The sequence below is a fragment of the Somniosus microcephalus genome, chromosome 1, assembly GCF_052327205.1.
Source record: "Somniosus microcephalus isolate GS21.2 chromosome 1, FLI_Smic_1.0, whole genome shotgun sequence".
Taxonomy (NCBI): Eukaryota; Metazoa; Chordata; class Chondrichthyes; order Squaliformes; family Somniosidae; genus Somniosus; species Somniosus microcephalus.
Window position 1 is genome coordinate 84402709 of NC_140987.1, and position 18755 is coordinate 84421463.

General features: G+C 43.8%; 1 protein-coding gene across 6 annotated transcripts in view; it reads right to left on the minus strand.

Annotated features, from left to right (window-relative positions):
* The window catches only part of LOC147124215 (sodium/potassium/calcium exchanger 2-like), a 295035-nt gene that overhangs the window by 17631 nt on the left and 258649 nt on the right, over nt 1–18755 (minus strand). For all 6 annotated transcript variants that reach the window (XM_085983958.1, XM_085983952.1, XM_085983947.1 and 3 more), the window contains one exon: nt 3624–3764. In XM_085983958.1, the coding sequence (XP_085840084.1) occupies nt 3624–3764 (141 nt within the window). The remainder of the gene's footprint in view (nt 1–3623; nt 3765–18755) is intronic.

Here is an 18755-nt window from a genome sequence, read left to right on the forward strand (position 1 = left end):
AAATATAACAAAAGCTTGTTTTTAGGGTGTTAGTGACATCTCTCAACTGGGAATGGACTATTTGTTCAGCAGTTTTTCTATGTAGTTCCTGCTTTCTTTTGTACAGAAGCCACACCAACACTTCCTTCAGCAATTGTATTAACCAAGAGTTACAGTAAATGGTCTGCTATAAAGAGGATTAAAAAAAATGTTGATCCTAAGTGATACTATTGTATTAAATACTCACCGAGGGTCTTGTTCATTCTACTATAACCCTTCCAATCATAAATAGAATCAAATTAGATGTGCTACTACTGGATTTGTCCTAAGAATCCCACAGAATGCACAGTTTTACAGCCATTAATGTTAAGTTACTCTCCAAATGGTACTTAAAGCAACTAAATTGAACTTCCTTTTATTCCAACATAATTATGTTTAAAAAAAAACACAACTATGGAACTGACCTTTTACTTAATCTATGCGACTAAAGAGAATGAAGTTGACCTTTCCTCTAGCTACACATTTCCTCTACTCAAAGTTTCCCCCTTTTCTGCCGCTGGGTAGGTTCCATAGGTGCCAGTAATCCTATGTAACTGCCCCAAATGGTCATTCTTCATATGAGACTATTACAATGGCACATCTAGCTGTACCCTGTGTTTCTGTCCTCTGGACTACTTCACTCCCAGATAATGCCAATTTGTTTGCTTTATTTGCCTTCTCTTCCTCAATTTGGTTCTTGGTCTCCACACTTTCACTTGTTTCATTCCTGTTGTTGCAGGAATCCAATACTGTGCATCTGTTAAAGGTTTCCACGGTATTATCTTTGAGGGCTATACTTGCTACTATAGCTTCAAGTGACTTCTGGTTCTTATTCAGGACTTCTAATAATTTCATTTCTGTTTCTAAATCAGCCACCATTTTTTAAATAATCTTTCCCACAGAGTGCACCAGAAGCTCACTATAAGATCTATCTAATTTGAAAAGTCCACTTTCACTGGACTGCAACCTTTCTTTATTCTCAAAATTTCTCATTATCTCAATGTACTACATGTCTTATAAGTTTTAAGGAATAGATATCCTTCAACTTTTTAGGCATTTTAATCCTTGTTGCCTCCGAGTCACCAGATCATGGGTAAGCCACACTCTAGCACACAATTACATAAATTTAGGCCGGCACTTCAGTGCAATACTGAGAGAGTGCTGTATTGTCGAGGTGGTGTCTTTCAGATGGGATATCAAACCAAGGCCCCAACCACCTTTTCAAGTGGTTGTAAAAGATCCAATGGCACTCTTTTGAAGAGGTGCAGGGAGCTCTCCCAATGTCCTGGCTAACAGTCATCCCACGACCAAAAAACAGATGAACTCATTAGTCATCTCAATGCTGTTTGCGGCTCTTAATGTGCTCAAATTGGCTGCAGTGTCTGTCTAAAGAACAACAGTGACTGCACTTCAAAAGTGATCCATTAAGGCGGCAAATGGTATGTTGGCCTTCGTAGTGAGAGGGCTTGAGTACAGGAACAAGGATGTCTTGCTGCAGTTGTACAGGGCCTTGGTGAGACCACACCTTGAGTATTTTGGTCGCCTTATCTGAGGAAGGATGTTCTTGCCATGGAGGGAGTGCAGCGAAGATTCACCAGGCTGATATCTGGGATGGTAGGAATGATGTATGAGGAGAGATTGGGTCGATTGGGCTTATATTCGCTGGAGTTTAGAAGAATGAGGGGGGGATCTCATTGAAACTTATAAAATTCTAAAAGGACTAGAAAGACCAGATGTGGGAAGGATGTTCCCGATGGTCGGGGAGTCCAGATTCCGGGGTCACAGTCTAAGGATAAGGGGTAAGCCATTTAGGACAGAGATGAGGAGGAATTTCTTCACCCAGAGAGTGGTGAACCTGTGGAATTCTCTACCACAGAAGGCTTTATTTTCTTGCTTTCTTCCCTCCGCTCCCTTTCTGAGTCAATCTTGCTGGGTGTAGCTCCACAGGCACCTACAGCCCCACAGTAGTTTGAACAATGAGCCATTCTTTAGATGAGAGTGTTAACATTAAACATTCAATCATCACATTCAAGCCTGATCTCGTCTTCATTTGGTGTCCACATCTATGTATTTTGCAGGAGGGATTACTGATAGAAGCTAAGAGCACAAAAGCTAGGCTGTTCAGGGGTGATGTCAGGAAGCACTTCTTCACACGGAGAGTAGTGGAAATATGGAATTCTCTCAAAAAGCTGTTGAGGCTCAGTCAATTGAAATTTCAAAACGGATATTAAGGGTTACAGAACCAAGGTGGGTTGATGGATTTAAGATGCAGATCAGCCATGATCTAATTGAATGGTGTAACAGGGTCAAAGGGCTGAATGGCCTTTTCCTGTTCCTATGTTCCTAAACCCTGGGTGATTATTTTCCCTCTTCCCTAGTCCAGAGGCAGTGAGGTCAACTTTAGTGCTTCTTCAACTATCCTGGTTGAGATCAGCTAACCCAGCACACAGACAAGGGACATTCTTGGACTGTATTGCACAGTATGCCAAGTCACTTTAGCTTTTTTTGTTTCATCTCAAACTTTCAATTTAATGGTTAAGAACTTTATTATTATTCCTGTATCAAAATAAACATGAAATAAGAGTGCAATCTGTTTATACATTATTCATACAGCATTACTTGGAAATTTATGCTTGATCTAGCTATTATTTATCTGTCAGAATATGCTGATTGAAAACACTTAAAACTTGTTCAGTTAACCACACGGTTCCAGTTTTAGCAAGCTGCGTGGAAAGTTCCTAAAATGTAAACTGAACACCATGGGTTGAAATTGCATAGCGCCGACCTGCTTGTGCGATCTGGGCATAGGGAACGACCTCTGTGATGGAAAAGGTAGGTCTGAGATCTGATCGAAATTGGGCCTCAGGCCTTGTTTAAATTAGACCAGTGAGCTGCGGACATCTGCTGCGTGTCCCCAGGCAGCTCGCTGGCGAAGTACACATCAATGTCAGGCCGCTGCGATGCCGGCAGCAGCCCTCAGGTAAGCCCGGGTGGGTGGTTGGAATGGGCTTTGGGAGGGCAATCGTTACACCTGTGGTGTTGAAGGAGCATTCCTGCTCCTCCTGACTCCACAGCAAGTGGTCCTTTAACAGACATGAGGCCTTTAATTTACATATTCAAGTAAAACCATCACAACCTTCTAGTGACTCCATTTGCAGGTTTTAAAGGGGTCCTGACTCAAAGCAAGGACGATCCATTGCATAAAATATGCGCTGTCACTGGAAATGTCCTCGGGGCCCTCCTAATTGACCACTGGAACTTTGGTAGTAACCCTGGCTAGATCGGGTTTCTGCCGAACTTCCGCCGATGTTATGGTGGCCAATCAGGAAATTCGATATTTGCCCGAGAAACAGATATGAGGCATTGTTGCATGCCGTTAATTTGGTGCTTATCTAGACATTCTTACCCAAAACCAATATGAAATAACTGTTTTCAATGATTATGCATAGAAACGTCACTAGTTACATAAGGAAATGTGACTGCTAGCAGGGTCTCTGGGTTTACATTCCTCCAACAAGCATTTGCCTCTGAAAAGATCAAAAGCACTATGGAAGAGAGAGGGGGAAAGAAAAAAGAAAGCGAAATAAAACTGTACAGATGCTTACTTTTTTTCTGACGTCAGGCAAGGTGATCCACAGTGGAAGGATAATAGGTAGTACAATTAGATAGATAAGTCGTTTACGTGGTGTATCTGGCCAAGCCAAGCTAAGTGGCTGGTCTTCATCATTTTGTGTGGCGACTTCAGCCTAATAAAAAAAAGTGAACTATATTTAGGAATTTCATTCAATGTTTACTGCAAGTATAACACAATATACATTTCAAATACGGACAAAGATTTTTATTTTCATTGATCACCAAGACTGAGCAATTGTTTTGTTGGCAGTGCAATAATAGCTGCTAACACTCATTCAATAGTGTGGATAAATGAAAGGTTTACAGATTAAAAGACAGTGCTGATTGAGGAGTGGAAGCGTCTGTTGTTTGATGATTAAATTGGGGTCAAAATTCTTTTCAATACAGCAATCAGATATTTTTGAAGATAATGTTAAAATGTTCACACAGTCCTGGGTTTTGAGAGAGAACAACTTCAATCTTAAAATCTAGTGCACCAAAACACCCAGGTTTTTATTTAGTTGAAATGATTAACGCCAGCGTTCTCACACTTCCTGTTCACATGGGCTCTCTGATCAACCCGGGTATTGATTCTAATTTGACTTCTCACTAATTTCGATTAGCAGAAAAATAGTCAATGGTGACCCGATCATTTTCTTTATACAATTCTCAAGCACTTCCAGAAATAATCATTAATTTAAAAAATCTGCCTCAAAAACCCTTTTTTATTGTTGCGTTATAGTACTGTAATAGTTTATTGTGTCTGTTTATCTTTGGAGCTAGTCAATCACACCATTGTCAGGCCAGATCCTATGTTCCTAGTTTTAATCACAATTGACAGCTCTATAGTTAAATATAATAAAATTTTCATTACCATGTCTTCGAGATTTAGAGCAGCTCCTGATTATCAAAGTCAGTTATTCTGAGATGTACTTTTGAATCACATAAAATTGTGAGACCACAGGGCAGATTTTCACGGGCTCCACAGGGTGGGAATGGGGCAATGCTGTTCCGAAAAAAATCACAGGGCTAAACTTACTGCCCCATTCCTGATTCACCAGCCACCATTTTGTCTAGGGTCGTCACGAGGATTGCCCAGGTGCTCTGCCTGTTTCGGGGGGAACCACATTAAGGCGTGTAAATTGGGGTCCTATGATATACTTGGACAACTCTGATGTACCAATGGGTGGAGAATGCCCCATGCATGCTCCGTCCATTGGTGCCAGGCATAGGACGACCTAACCAGCTGTCCTTAAAGGGGGCCACTGCAGGTCACTCAGAAAACCAGAAAAGGTCATTTAAAAAAACACAGGTTTTTGGGAGGCCAGGAGGTGCATGAATGCTGTGCTTATTGAAACGAGACTGGCATTTAAAATGGCTTGGGACTCTCGGTCAGGAGAGTGGGCGGGTGGCACAACTGTGCTGCTACATCTCACCCGATAATTGACCTCTATGTGTTTTAGATAAAGTATAAGCAAGTGTTTCTAGTTTCAGACCTGAATATCCTTTGCAGCTTTCTGGATGTACACTGTATTGTTTATCAAAAGCTAATTTCCCATAGGGAATGGTAGCATTGTGGTTATGTTACTGGACTAGTAATCCAGAGGCCTGGACTAATGATCTGGAAACGCGACAGCTGGGGAATTTAAATTCAGTTAATTAAATAAATCTGGAATTAAAAGCTAGTATCGGTAATGGTGACCATGAAACTATTGGATTGTTGTAAAAACCCATCTGGTTCACTAATTTCCTTTAGGGAAGGAAATCTGCCATCCTTACCCGGTCTGGCCTATACGTGACTCCAGACCCACAGCAATGTGGTTGACACTTAACTGCCCTCTGAAATGGCCAAGCAAGCCACTCAGTTGTAAAAAAAACACTATGAAAAACAAATAAAACCACCGGACGGACGACCCGGCATCAACCTCAGCACCGGCTATGGAAACGGCAATGGCACAACCAGTCCAATCGACCCTGCAAAGTCCTCCTCACCAACATCTGGGGACTTGTGCCAAAATTGGGAGAGCTGTCCCACAGACTAGTCAAGCAACAGCCTGACATATCATACTCACAGAATCATACCTTTCAGCCAAAGTCCCAAACTCTTCCATTACCATACCCGATTGTGTCCTGTCCCACCGGCAGGACAGACCCACCAGGGGTGGCAGCACAGTGGTATACAGTCGGGAAGGAGTAGCCCTGGGAGTCCTCAACGTTGACTCCGGACACCATGAAGTCTCATGCCTTCAGGTCAAGCATGGGCAAGGAAACCTCCTGCATGTGTGGCACTACCACCGTGCTAAATGGGATAGATTCAGAGCAGATCTAGCAGTTCAAAACTGGACATCCACGAGGCGCTGTGGGCCATCAGCAGCAGAATTGTATTCCAGCACAATCTGTAACCTCATGGCCTGGCATATCCCTCACTCTACCATTACCACCAAGCTAGGGGACCAACCCTGGTTCAATAAGGAGTGTAGAAGAGCATGCCAGGAGCACCACCAGGCGTACCTAAAATTGAGGTGCCAACCTGGGGAAGCTGCAACACAGGACTACATGCATGCTAAAAAGCGAAAGCAGCATGCTATAGACAGGGCTAAGCGATCCCACAATCAACGGATCAGATCAAAGCTCCACAGTCCTGCCACATCCAGTCGTGAATGGTGGTGGACCATTAAACAACTTATGGGAAGAGGAGGCTCCATGAATATCCCCATCCTCAATGATGGTGGAGACCAGCACATGAGTGCAAAAGACAAAGCTGAAGCATTTGCAACCATCTTCAGCCAGAAGTGTTGAGTGGATGATCCATCTCAGCCTCCTCCTGAGGTCCCCACCACCACAGAAGCCAGTCTTCAGCCAATTCGATTCACTCCACGTGATATCAAGAAACGGTTGAGCGCACTGGATACAGCAAAGGCTGTGGGCCCAGACAACATTCCGGCTGTCGTGCTGAAGACTTGTGCTCCAGAACGAGCCGCAACTCTAGCCAAGCTGCTCAAGTACAGCTATAACACTGACATCTATCCGACAATGTGGAAACTGCCCAGGTATGTCCTGTCTACAAAAAGCAGGACAAATCCAATCCGGCCAATTACTGCCCCATCAGTCTACTCTCAATCATCAGCAAAGTGATGGAAGGTGTCATCGACAGTGCTATCAAGCAGCACTTACTCACCAATAACCTGCTTACTGATGCCCAGTTTGGGTTCCACCAAGACCATTCAGCTCCAGACCTCATTACAGCCTTGGTCCAAACATGGACAAGAGAGCTGAATTCTAGGTGTGAGGTGAGAGTGCCTGCTCTTGACATCAAGGTAGTATGTGACAGAGTGTGGCATAAAGGGGCCCTAGTAAAACTGAAGTCAATGCGAATCGGGGGGGAAACTCTCCACTGGCTGGAGTCATACCTAGCACAAAGGAAGATGGTTCTGGTGGTTGGAGGTCAATCATCACAGCCCCAGGACATCGCTGCAGTTTCTCAGGGCAGTGTTCTAGGCCCAACCATCTTCAGCTCATTTATCAAAGACCTTCCCTCCATCACAAGGTCAGAAGTGGGGATGTTTGTTGATGACTGCAGTGTTCAGTGCCATTCACAACTCCTCAGAAAATGAAGCAGTCCATGCCCGCATGCAGCAAGACCTGGACGACATTCAGGCTTGGGCTGATAAGTGGCAGGTAACATTCACGCCACACAAGTGCCAGGCAATGACTATCTCCAACAGGTGTGCGTCTAACCACCGTTGCTTGACATTCAATGGCATTACCATCGCCGAATCCCTCACTATCAACATCCTGGGGGGGGCGGTCACCATTGACCAGAAGCTTAACTGGACCAGCCACATAAATACTGTGGCAACAAGAGCAGGTCAGAGGCTGGGTATTCTGCGGCGAGTGTCTCACCTCCTGACTCCCCAAAGCCTTTCCATCATCTACAAGGCACAAGTCAGGAGTGTGATGGAATACTCTCCACTTGCCTCGACACCATCCAAGATAAAACAGCCCGTTTGATTGGCACCCCATCCACCACCTTAACCATTCACTCCCTCCACCACCGGCGTAACGTGGCTGCAGTGTGTACCATCTACAAGATGCACTGCAGCAACTTGCCAAGGCTTCTTCGGCAGCACCTCCCAAACCCACGACCTCTACCACCTAGAAGGACAAGGGCAGCAGGCGCATAGGAACACCGCCACCTCCAAATTCCCCTCCAAGTCACACACCATCCTGACTTGAAAGTATATCGCCGATCCTTCATTGTCGCTGGGTCAAAATCCTGGAACTGCCTCCCTAACAGCACTGTGGGAGTACCTTCACCACATAGACTGCAGCGGTTCAAGGCGGCAGCTCACCACCACCTTCTCAAGGGCAACTAGGGATGGGTAATAAGTGCTAGCCTTGCCAGCGACGCCCACATCCCATGAACAAATTTTAAAAAATTGTTTTAAGCTGCATATCATGCTATAGTGTTGGAAGAATGTGCAGAGCCACAGACCACTGTTTTTACAGTTGGAAAACATGAGGTACCAGTTGGTTTAGGAACGGATAACAGCATCTACTATAGTTACAGGAATGAACTGCTAACCACAAAGCATAAGAGGGAGGGATCATATGTACACATTAAGGTCATCAAAGAACATGAGAAATGCAGGAGGAACTTTTTTTTAACCAAGTGATTTGTATGTGGAACAGATCATCACCAATAGTTAGTGAAACAAGAAACTTTAATGTAGTTCAAGAAGGAACCAGACAGGCTATTGTCAACATTACAAGTCAAAAGTACTTAATTGGCCGTAAAGTGCTTTGAGACGTCCTGTGGTTGTGAAAGGCGCTATATAAATTCAACTCTATCTTTCTTCAACAAATAGAATTCAAGGTTATGAGAAATGCACCAAAGGATGGACCTAAGGTCTTCCCCTGGCTGAAACCATTACTGACCCATGGCCAGATAAATATAGGCAACACGTCATAAGGGCTTAAAAAGTTGTGTTTTAAGACAACTGTATTTACAGACATGGATCAATTTAATTTGCTGCGGTGTTGTTCCTGGATGAATTTTATGTCCATTGTTTTAACCCTTCAAGCTGTTTCCCTCAATAATAGATACTAGCCAGAAATAACACCTAATGATCTGCAAGACTGATGCTACCGAAAGGAGACTTGATAAGTTCTGTGAGAATGAAAGGGATCATTTCTCCTTGTATAGCTTATGGTAAGATGCAGAATTAATTGATTTTAACTATAATTCACATTTTTCATGATTTATGACACTTCAATAGCTTGCCACATGGCATATCCGAACTGAAAGTTGTAATGAAAGATGATAGAGTATGGGTTAATAGTTCATACGTCAGATTGAACTGTAAAGTGTTACCTTTGCACGTTATGGTGCAGTGCAGTGGAGCACCACCATGTTGCCATGCTGCTGTTTTTACAGGAGATCCTGGAAATTGTACTGATGTTTTGTTGATTGCGCTCTGCAATTCTGTCTATTTATCCTTGAAAATCGCAAACCAGTGGCCTTGAAGTGTTTTGAAAACTGCATTTCCATTTTGTTTTCATGCAGCTTTTGTGCCACATTACAGAACAGTAACATACCCATTTGCTGCAGTCTGAAAAAGTGGCATCCAGACCTTGTGCTTTTAATAAAGAGGAACCAGAAACCATTACAAGACATTATCCAATAAAGGTGTCTAGTTGAAATCATTTACAGCAAAGTGAAGCTGAACCTGTGCAAGAGTCAGGCCCCAAGATTGTATAAATTTGCATTCTAATTCACTAACAATTAATTGTAATATTCAGGATAAGCTACATTCTTAATTTACATTGTTGTTTTAACTGCCCAGCTGACCTTACAGAAACCACTGGTATTCTTGAGGTTGTGTATTTCTTGTCAGTCTGGTTACTGCCATTTAATATAGGGCCTTACAACATATACCTTTTAAGCACTATAACCAGGCTGTGTTGTATACTGCATGACAAACAAGATTTACGGGGGCGGAAATTGGTTATGGATTGTTTTCAGGTCCGTAACCAGTGGCGCGCCACAACCAGAAGGCCTGATGAATGCCCAAAATTGGTACTCGGGTCTCATTAACATTTTTTGCACGAGCTGCCAGCACCCGTCAAGCCGCTACAGGCAGCTCGTGCCGCTTGCCTCACCAGCAACGGCCCAAAGGCGAGTCCAATGGGCGGGGGCAAACTTGAGGAAGATGCAGTTCAGGGAGCAACTCCCGGCTCCACAGCAAGGATGTCTGAATTTGAAAAAATAACTTGCCTTTCGTTAGTGACCACAGGGGCTGTTGAAAAATCTCAAGTGGAGCAAGGCCTTTACATATGTAAGAAGCTCATCACCTCTTTTAGGCTGCTTCCAGGGGCGAATTTAGCAGTGTTCCAAACGGACGTGCAGATTGAGCGCGGGCCATCCCACTGCAAAGCTTGTCATTGTTGCATCCGAGTTATGCCCAAAAATGAGCGCAATGCAGATCAATTTCTAGCCTACTATACTGAATTAGAGCTTGTAGTGTCCTGGTACTCATGAAGCCTCAACCTAAATGCTTCCTAAACTGTGTGTAGCTGGGAAAAAATCTGTAGTCGTTGGGCAGGACATCTAGCACATGGATAGTTACCACTCAATGTAACACCCGTTTCTTAAATTCACAATTAATGTGTAAGATAAGGATTCTGATCTAATTACTCAGTCTGTGCACCTTTTTTGTTTTTCAAGATGATAATTTTAATATTTAAATATTTCTATTTTATATCATTTATGTAAATTTTCCATCAATATTTTCACCTTTAATTCTAATTCAGGTTAATGCACAAAATGCACATCCTGAATGGCTAAGCTTAATCAATACTGCACCGTAGCTATGAAGTCTAATGAATTAAATTGGAATGCTTTATATTGAGACTTTCATTTGAGCAGTTATATTTCAAATCAAGCCGATAAGAAAATCTATATTATTAATGAAAAACAGATTATTCCATAAACTGACGTCTATGCTGAAGCCCTGCAAAAATGTCAACAAACACAATGGGGGTCTACTGCCCCATTTGCACTGAAATTTGGGGGTTAAAAATACCTGCTGCCCACCCACTTGAAATAGGTGGTAGCCTTATTGAAACCTTTAAATCGGGGTCCTGCGCAAATTTTGCATTGCATTGGGTAAAGCGTGAGCTCAGTACACTCCATGAAGTGGAACTGAGTGCTGAGCAGCCTAACCAGTGGTCCTGAGAGAGATCACTGCAGGCTGCTCCAAAAAAAGGTTTCTGTAGGACCAAGAGGAGCATGAAAAAAAGACTTGCATTTATATAGCGCCTTTCACAATCACCTGATGTCCCAAAGCGCTTTACATCCAATGAAGTACTTTAAAAAAAGAAATGAAGTGTAGTCACTGTTATAATGTAGGAAGCACGGCAGCCAATTTGCGCACAGCAAGCTCCCACAAACAGCAATGTGATAATGACCAGATAATCTGTTTGTTTTTTAGCAATGTTGATTGAGGGGTAAATATTGGCCAGGACACCAGGGATAACTCTCCTGCTTTTCTTCAAAATAGTGCCATGGGATCCTTTACGTCCACCCGAGAGCAGACAGAGCCTCTGATTAATGTCTCATCCGAAAGACTGCACCTCTGACAGTGCAGCACTCACTCAGTACTGCACTGGAGTGTCAGCCTAGATTTTTCTTGTGCTCAAGTATCTGGAGTGGGACTTGAACCCACAACCTTCTGACTTACCACCTGAGCCACGGCTGACACTGCTCCTCCTTCCTCCACATACTTCCTCCGGCCTGCTGCTACCCCCGTCCACCTTGAACGGCTAGCTGCCTGTCAGAGCTCACCGAGTGCTGGCAGCTCATCAATCACATTCAAATGAGTCTTGACAAAGGGTTTGACCTGAAACGTTGACCCTATTTTCTCTCCATGGATGTTGCCTGGCCTGCTGAGTTTTTCCAGCATTTTCTGTTATTTTGAATTTCCAGCATCTGCAGTATTTTGCTATCGTACATTCAAATGAGGCCTGACTATGGAAATTGTTCAAGCCATTGGATGGATGGTGTTTGCTCCACCCACTGCCCGATGCACACTACACCTAAAAACCAGCCCCAAATAACTGGGTCACAGAACTACTGTGCTGTTAACCAAAAGAGTTAATAATTAGGAAAAGTGATAGTAGAATAAAATTTACTGTTGACAATACAGATGAACACAACATATTTGTATGACATTTCTATTTTAATGGAATCAATCAATTTTAAATAAACAGGTTAATACTTTTGTTAAAATGGACAGAATATCATATGAAGCATTAAATATTCATCTGTTGTTTCCACTAATAGTCATTTCTAAGCTACAGTGATAGGCTGTTATTCTTGGTTACTCTTTTTCCAGCCTCAGCCCTTTGTTCTGTTCTCCACACCCATGGCCAACGCCCACCTCTCCCCCAGCCATGGCTGTGATAAATCCAGAAAGTGGAACAAGGAACTCAGAGGCTAGATGTTAGAATTAACACGAGTACTTTATCAACAACTGGGAAACACGTTTACAGACAGCCTGCATCAGCATCCTGGCATTCCACCTTGTGCCAACCTATACAGGAAGCAAACCTCTGACCTTAACAGAATTGGCTACAGCACCACCTGGTGGATAACCTTAATCATAACATCCCCGATTACTATATCCCTCCCCCCTTAAGATTTCAGTAAGAATTTCTTAACAAACAACCATTCCTGAGGGTCACATAAGGAGTCTCTATTCATCATGTTCCATACTTGATGAATCTAACAGTTCAGTATCAATCTCTCTGGTGGCTTGCGAGTCCTTTGTGAACGTCCAACAGTAAAGTCCCTGCTTGTTTGTGGTGAAGCCACCAGCTGCTCCGGAGCAGTGCTCAGAGTATCTGATTCTGCAACGATGGTTTCCTCTTGACAAATAGGTTCCTGTGGAATTATCTCTGTCCCTGGTGGTGGCACCACAGATGCACTTGGATAACTGGGGGCAACCCTGTCTTCGGTCATTGCATTTGGAACCTTCATTTCAATTTCCCCTTGTCTGGGAAGTATCTGATCTACATGTCTGCGTACTACCCTACCATCTCCCAACATGACCTTGTATGATACTGGACCTGTCATTGAGTCTATGAAGCCAGGAATCCACTTTGGTCCATAACTGAAATTCCTGGTAAGGACTGCATCTCCTTCTCCAAAACGTCGGCTCTTTGTTCTTTTGTCATGGTTCTCTGTTTGTTTTGTCTGTTTTCCATTTTCCTTTTTAGGTCTGGGTGGACAAGGTCAAGAGTGGAGCATAGTCTACGACCTAATAACATCTCAGCAGGTGGATTGAGGTGTTATTCTGTAGCTGAACAGAACCCGTGACACTTTGGCTGCTAAACTCCCTTCTGCACTTTTTTTCATCATCTCCTTAAATGTTTGTACAGCTCTCTCCGCAAGTCCATTCGAGGACGGATGATATGGAGCCGAGGTCACCTGCACTATGCCATTTTTTCTCAAGAACTCTTTTGTCTCTGTACTCACAAAACAAGTGGCATTGTCACTCACCACGATCTCCGGTAGCCCTTGATTACTGAAGCTCCGACGCAGGCAGTCTATAGTAGTGGTGGAAGCAGAATTTACAGGATAAACATCCGTCCATTTGGAATGTGCATCAATGATTATGAGGAACATCTTCCCCATGAATGGACCCGCATAATCTAAGTGCAATCTTCTCCATCGTTTATCCGGCCACTCCCAGGGGTGGAGAAGGGCCGCTGCTGGTGCCTTCCGGTGTTCCTGACAAGTGCTGCATGTCTTGACTAGATTTTCTATCTCCTCATCTAGCTCTGGCCACCACAAGTAACTCCTAGACAAGGCTTTCATACGCGAGACCCCAGGATGACACTGATGTAGTTGCTCTAGGATAGACGGTCATGCTGGCTGTGGAATAATCACCCGTGCGCCCCACAACTCACAACCATCCTGCACACTCAGCTCTGTTTGCCTGACACTGTAGGGTGTGAAGTCAGCCCCTTCTGGATGCTGTGGCCATCCCCTCACCACATATTCTCGAACTCTAGACAATACTGGATCTTTACTTGTCCATGTTCTTACTTGCTCTGCAGTCACAAGTGCCGTGTCAGTGTCCTCCAACATCAAAATTCTGTCCTCTGGAGCTGCACGGATAGGTGTGCCTGGCAGTGGAAGACGGCTCAAGGCATCTGCGTTCCCATGGTACTTGCCCGCCTTGTAGACAATGACATACTCATATGCCCTCAACGTCACTGCCCACCTCTGGATCCGGGGTGACACCATCTGTGGAACTGCTTTCATTTCATTGAAAAGAGAAGAGGTTTATGATTGGTGCATATGGTGAACTTCCTGCCATATATGTACTTGTGGAACCTCTGTAACCCAAACATTACTGCTAACCCCTCTTTGTCTAACTGGGAATAATTTTTTTCCGCTGGTGTCGAGTTCGGGACATAAACCCTATTGGTCTTTCAGTTCCATCTTCCATGCAGTGTGAAAGAACTGCTCCCACCCCGTAAGGTGAAGCGTCACAAGAGAGAATTATGTCTTTCTCTGCATTGTAGTGAACCAGCACATCCAATGACAGCATCAGTTTCTTGGACTGTTCAAATGAAACCCCCTGCTCATCTCCCCACTGCGTCTCCTTGCGCAGTAGTTTGTGAAGAGGTGCTAACACAGTTGACAAGTTTGGTAAAAACCTGTTATAATAGTTCAGCAGTCCCAGGTAAGCTTTTAACTCAGCCACATTTGTAGGAGCAGGGGCGTCCTGCAGTGCTTGTACCTTCTCCTCGAGTGGATGGAGCCCGGTGGCGTCCACTCTGTGTCCCAGGAACACTGTCTCATTCCCCAGGAAAGTGCACTTACTCCTCTTGAGCCGGAACCCTGCCCTCTCCAATCTCTGTAGTACCTCTCTGAGTGCTCAGATGCTCCTGGTCGGTTCTTCCCGTCACCAGAATGTCATCCAGATAGATGGAAGTACACCTTCGATTGTCCTCTGGAAGATAGCTGGACTAGATGAGACACCAAACGGTAAGCAGTTATATGTAAACAAGCCCTTGTGTGTATTTATGGTGACGTACTTCTTTGATTCGTCATCCAGTGTCATCTGCAAGTAGGCATGACTCATATCCAACTTTGTGAATTTCTTTCCTCCAGCCAGGTTTGCAAAGAGATCCTCTGTTTTGGGAATAGGATACTGCTCTAGTTTGGACACCCGATTGACTGTCAATTTATAGTCTCCACAGAGTCTTACCGAATTGTCCGGTTTTACAACAGGTACTATGGGAGCTGCCCATTCCGAACATTTCACCGGCTCCAGTATGTTCTCTCTCAATAGACGGTCAAGCTCAGCCTCTACCTTTGGCTTCATGGCATAAGGCACAGGTCGTTGTTTAAAAAACCTTAGCGGTGCCTCCTTGTCTACATAAATCTTAGCTGGGGGGCCATTAAATGTGCCAAGTTCCTCCTTGAACACACTCATGTTCACTCAACACTTCTTGCAAAGTCAACTGTTTGCCCACATCTATGATGTACTGCTCCCCAGTCTAATTTAAGTTCTTTTATCCAGCCCCGACCTAACAGGTTTGATCCGGTACCCGATACTATAACTACAGGTAGCTGTTCCACTGTGTCCCTGTGTTGCACAGTTACCTTAGCTGTACCTAATGTCACTACTCATTCACCTGTATATGTTTTAAGATGCAGGGAGCAAGGCTTTAACTCTGGAACTTTTGCACGGTTCCACAATTTTGAGTACTCTGCCTTGTTCATTATGGTCACGCCGCACCCTGTATCCACTTCAAAGTTCACCTTAGAGTCATTTACTGTCAGTTGCAATGTGATAGGAGCCACTTTTGGAATGTTCTCTAACATGCTATACATTATGAACATGTCCTCCTCTTCCTCAGCTTCCCCGCTGATGTGGTGTGCTCCATGTTTTTTCACTTCTCTCCCTTGGTTTTGCTGTCCTCCCCTTTTGGTTTGGATTCCTCCACAGTTGATTTCACCCTGCAAGCTCGTTTTGTGTGTCCTTGTTTCCCACACTTGTAGCACTTTTCCTCCAGAAACCGGCATTCACTCGCCAGGTGATCGCCCTTGCATCTATAACATGCCTTCACATGCTCACGTTGTGGTTTCTGATGCATGTTCAACTTGTGCACAACAACCTGACCTGCAACTTGCGTAGCATTAGCCCTGTCTGAACCCTGTATTTCTTTTACATCTCGGTTCGCTGTCTCTATGGCTTGAGCAAGTTCCAATGCTTTTTCATAAGTAAGCCCAGTCTCGGATAATAATCTACGCTGCATTCGGTTGTCCATAATTCCGCAAACTAGCCTATCTCGCAGCATTTCCTTCAGGTTGTTCCCATAATTGCAATCTTGTGCTAATTTACGCAACACCGCTACATAGTCCATTACGCTCCCTTCCTCTTTCCTGTTCCTTGAATTAAACTTGAACCGCTGTACAATCTCACTAGGCTTAGGGTTGAAATGTTCTTTTAGCAAAGCCACTAATTCAACAAATGATTTGTCTCCAGGCTTTTTAGGACTGAGCAGATTTTTCCTCAAACTGTAAGTTTGGCTTCCCACTGAACTAAGCAGAATGGCTTTCCTTTTTCCGGCATCATTTATTTCATTTGCTTTGAAAAAATAACCCAACACTTCACAGTATTCTTCCCAGGTTTGTGCTTGAATATCAAAAGCGGAGACCGTTCCTACCGTGGCAGCTATGCTCTCTTCCAACTGGTAGCTAACTTTAGCTTGTGATTTTGTTGTTTAAAACATCCTGGCAGACTTCTCTTCTTAATCCAAGGTCCTTTTTACCTCGTCGCCAAATGTGATAAATCCAGAAAGTGGAACAAGGAACTCAAAGAGGCTAGGTGTTAGAATTAACACGAGTACTTTATTAACAACTGGGAAACACATTTACAGACAGCCTGCATCAGCATCCTGGCATTCCACCTTGTGCCGACCTATACAGGAAGCAAACCTCTGACCTTAGTGGCAGCATTGGCCACAGCACCACCTGGTGGATAACCTTAATCATAACATCCCCGATTACTATATCGGCCAACACCCACCTCTCCCCCAGCCATGGCCAACACCCACCTCTCCCCCAGCCATGGCCAACACCCACCTCTCCCCCACCCATGGCTAACACACACTTCTGGGTAAATATGCAAGGCACAAGTCATCTCGCTGGCTCTCGGACAAAGAAGTGTGCCACTCAAAAGTGAGTGTGCTGGCAAAGAGCAAATAGAAAGTAATCACAGCTCAGTGGGGTGCTCCCCAGGCCCTGAGCTGTTGCAGCTCCACCCCTTGTGCTTAAGCTGTACCCAGCCCCAGTTCCTGACTTCAGGCTGCTTTAAATAGCTATTATTTAAATGTCTGCTCATCTCTTTTCTAATATGTCTTTCATTGCTGTAGGACCATTCTGCATAGATATGTCATGTATTTAATGAAAACTGTCATTGCAAGATAGAACCAAATTATCACAAATAACCAGATTTCTGTTGTCACAAATAACTAAAACGGCATGATTATAACCTGTGATTCAATGATTATAAAATAGCCATTGATGCTCTGCTTTATCACAATTTCTATAATCTGTGACAATTTTGGTACAAAATGTATGTGTCAAATAATAAAGCATACCAATTCTGGCTCTGCTGTATTTCTCCGTGACAGGAATATGTGAAACGATTGACATCTTTCCCCTCCTATTTTCTCTAAATTACGGATGCTGCAATTCACAGCATGAAGCTAGTATTTCCTCCAGCTGACTTCAGTTATTACAAATAGAACATGGATCTCGGGGAGTAAGAGGGTGATATGGACGATGTGCTCAATCAATAGGATTCTGATGACCTTTAAAACTACAGGAGCACAGCTCAAATGATCTACAAATTACACTTAACCTTTAAGTTTGCTTTCCCAGCTCTGTAACTTCTGCTTTTAAACTGGAAACTGGGAGCTGTATATACATACATGCATACATACCGAGACACACAGGTGTCTCTCTGCCCTGGATTATTGTTGTATGAGAGGTGTACAGCTCTGGAGGTCACTATAATGTAGATACTTCAAAATAAACTTGGATCAATATCATTAAATGGATTTGCAATCTGTGTCCCACTTGATCATAAATTGCACTAACATGTTCCCAGTACATAAAGCCCTATAACTTTTCAGTGATCAGATCTAGCTCTACCCTATATAAATTCATTCATAATTCTGTAGCCCACATCCTGTCCCATACTAAATCCTGCTCACCAATCACCTTTATGCTTGTTTACCTTTACTGAGTCCCCATCACATCAATTTCAAAATCTTTTCCCAGCCTATAAATCCCTCTGTGGGCTTGCTCCACTCCACCTCTGTAATCTTCTTCTGGCTCATACCCTAAGTTCTTCCCAGCCTTCTATGTGCTCCTCACAACCATCGGAGCCATAGCCTTCAGTCATCATGACCCAGTAATCTGAAGCTCTTCTCCTAAAGCCCTTCCCTTTGCCACATCTCACCCCACTTTTAAAAGCCTCTTCAACCATGCTTTTGGGATTCTCCCCGACTTTCCTCTCAAACTCTTGCTTGGAATTCAGTTCCTATTTAAAAATTGCCTTGGAATGCTTCTCTATACTGTATTAGAAATGCTACTCAAGGGCTTCCTGGAAAGAAAATCGGGCACAGTATAAAATTGGCTGCCACTTAATGCTACAAACACAGGCCAATTTCACCCCTATTGTTCCTTAAAATAGAGAATCAACTGAAAAATTGTATACGACTCTGGATGAAGCTGGCTTGTTGAGGGTTTTTTCCCTACTCCAGGATTTCTTGTGTGGGCAAACACAGTTGTCATTCTGCACCAGCAACATTCTACAAACAGCCATGAGATGAACGACCAGCTAATGTGTTTTTAGGTGGTGTTGGTTAAGACAGAAATGTTAACCAGGAATAACAACAGAAAATGCTGGAAACACTCAAGAGGTCAGGCAGCATCTGTGGAGAGAGAAAGAGTTAACGGGCTGGATTTTCATTAAGCAGTCGGGAAGGGGGCGGGACTACACCTTTCGGGTTTTAGTCCCGCCTCCATCGACGTC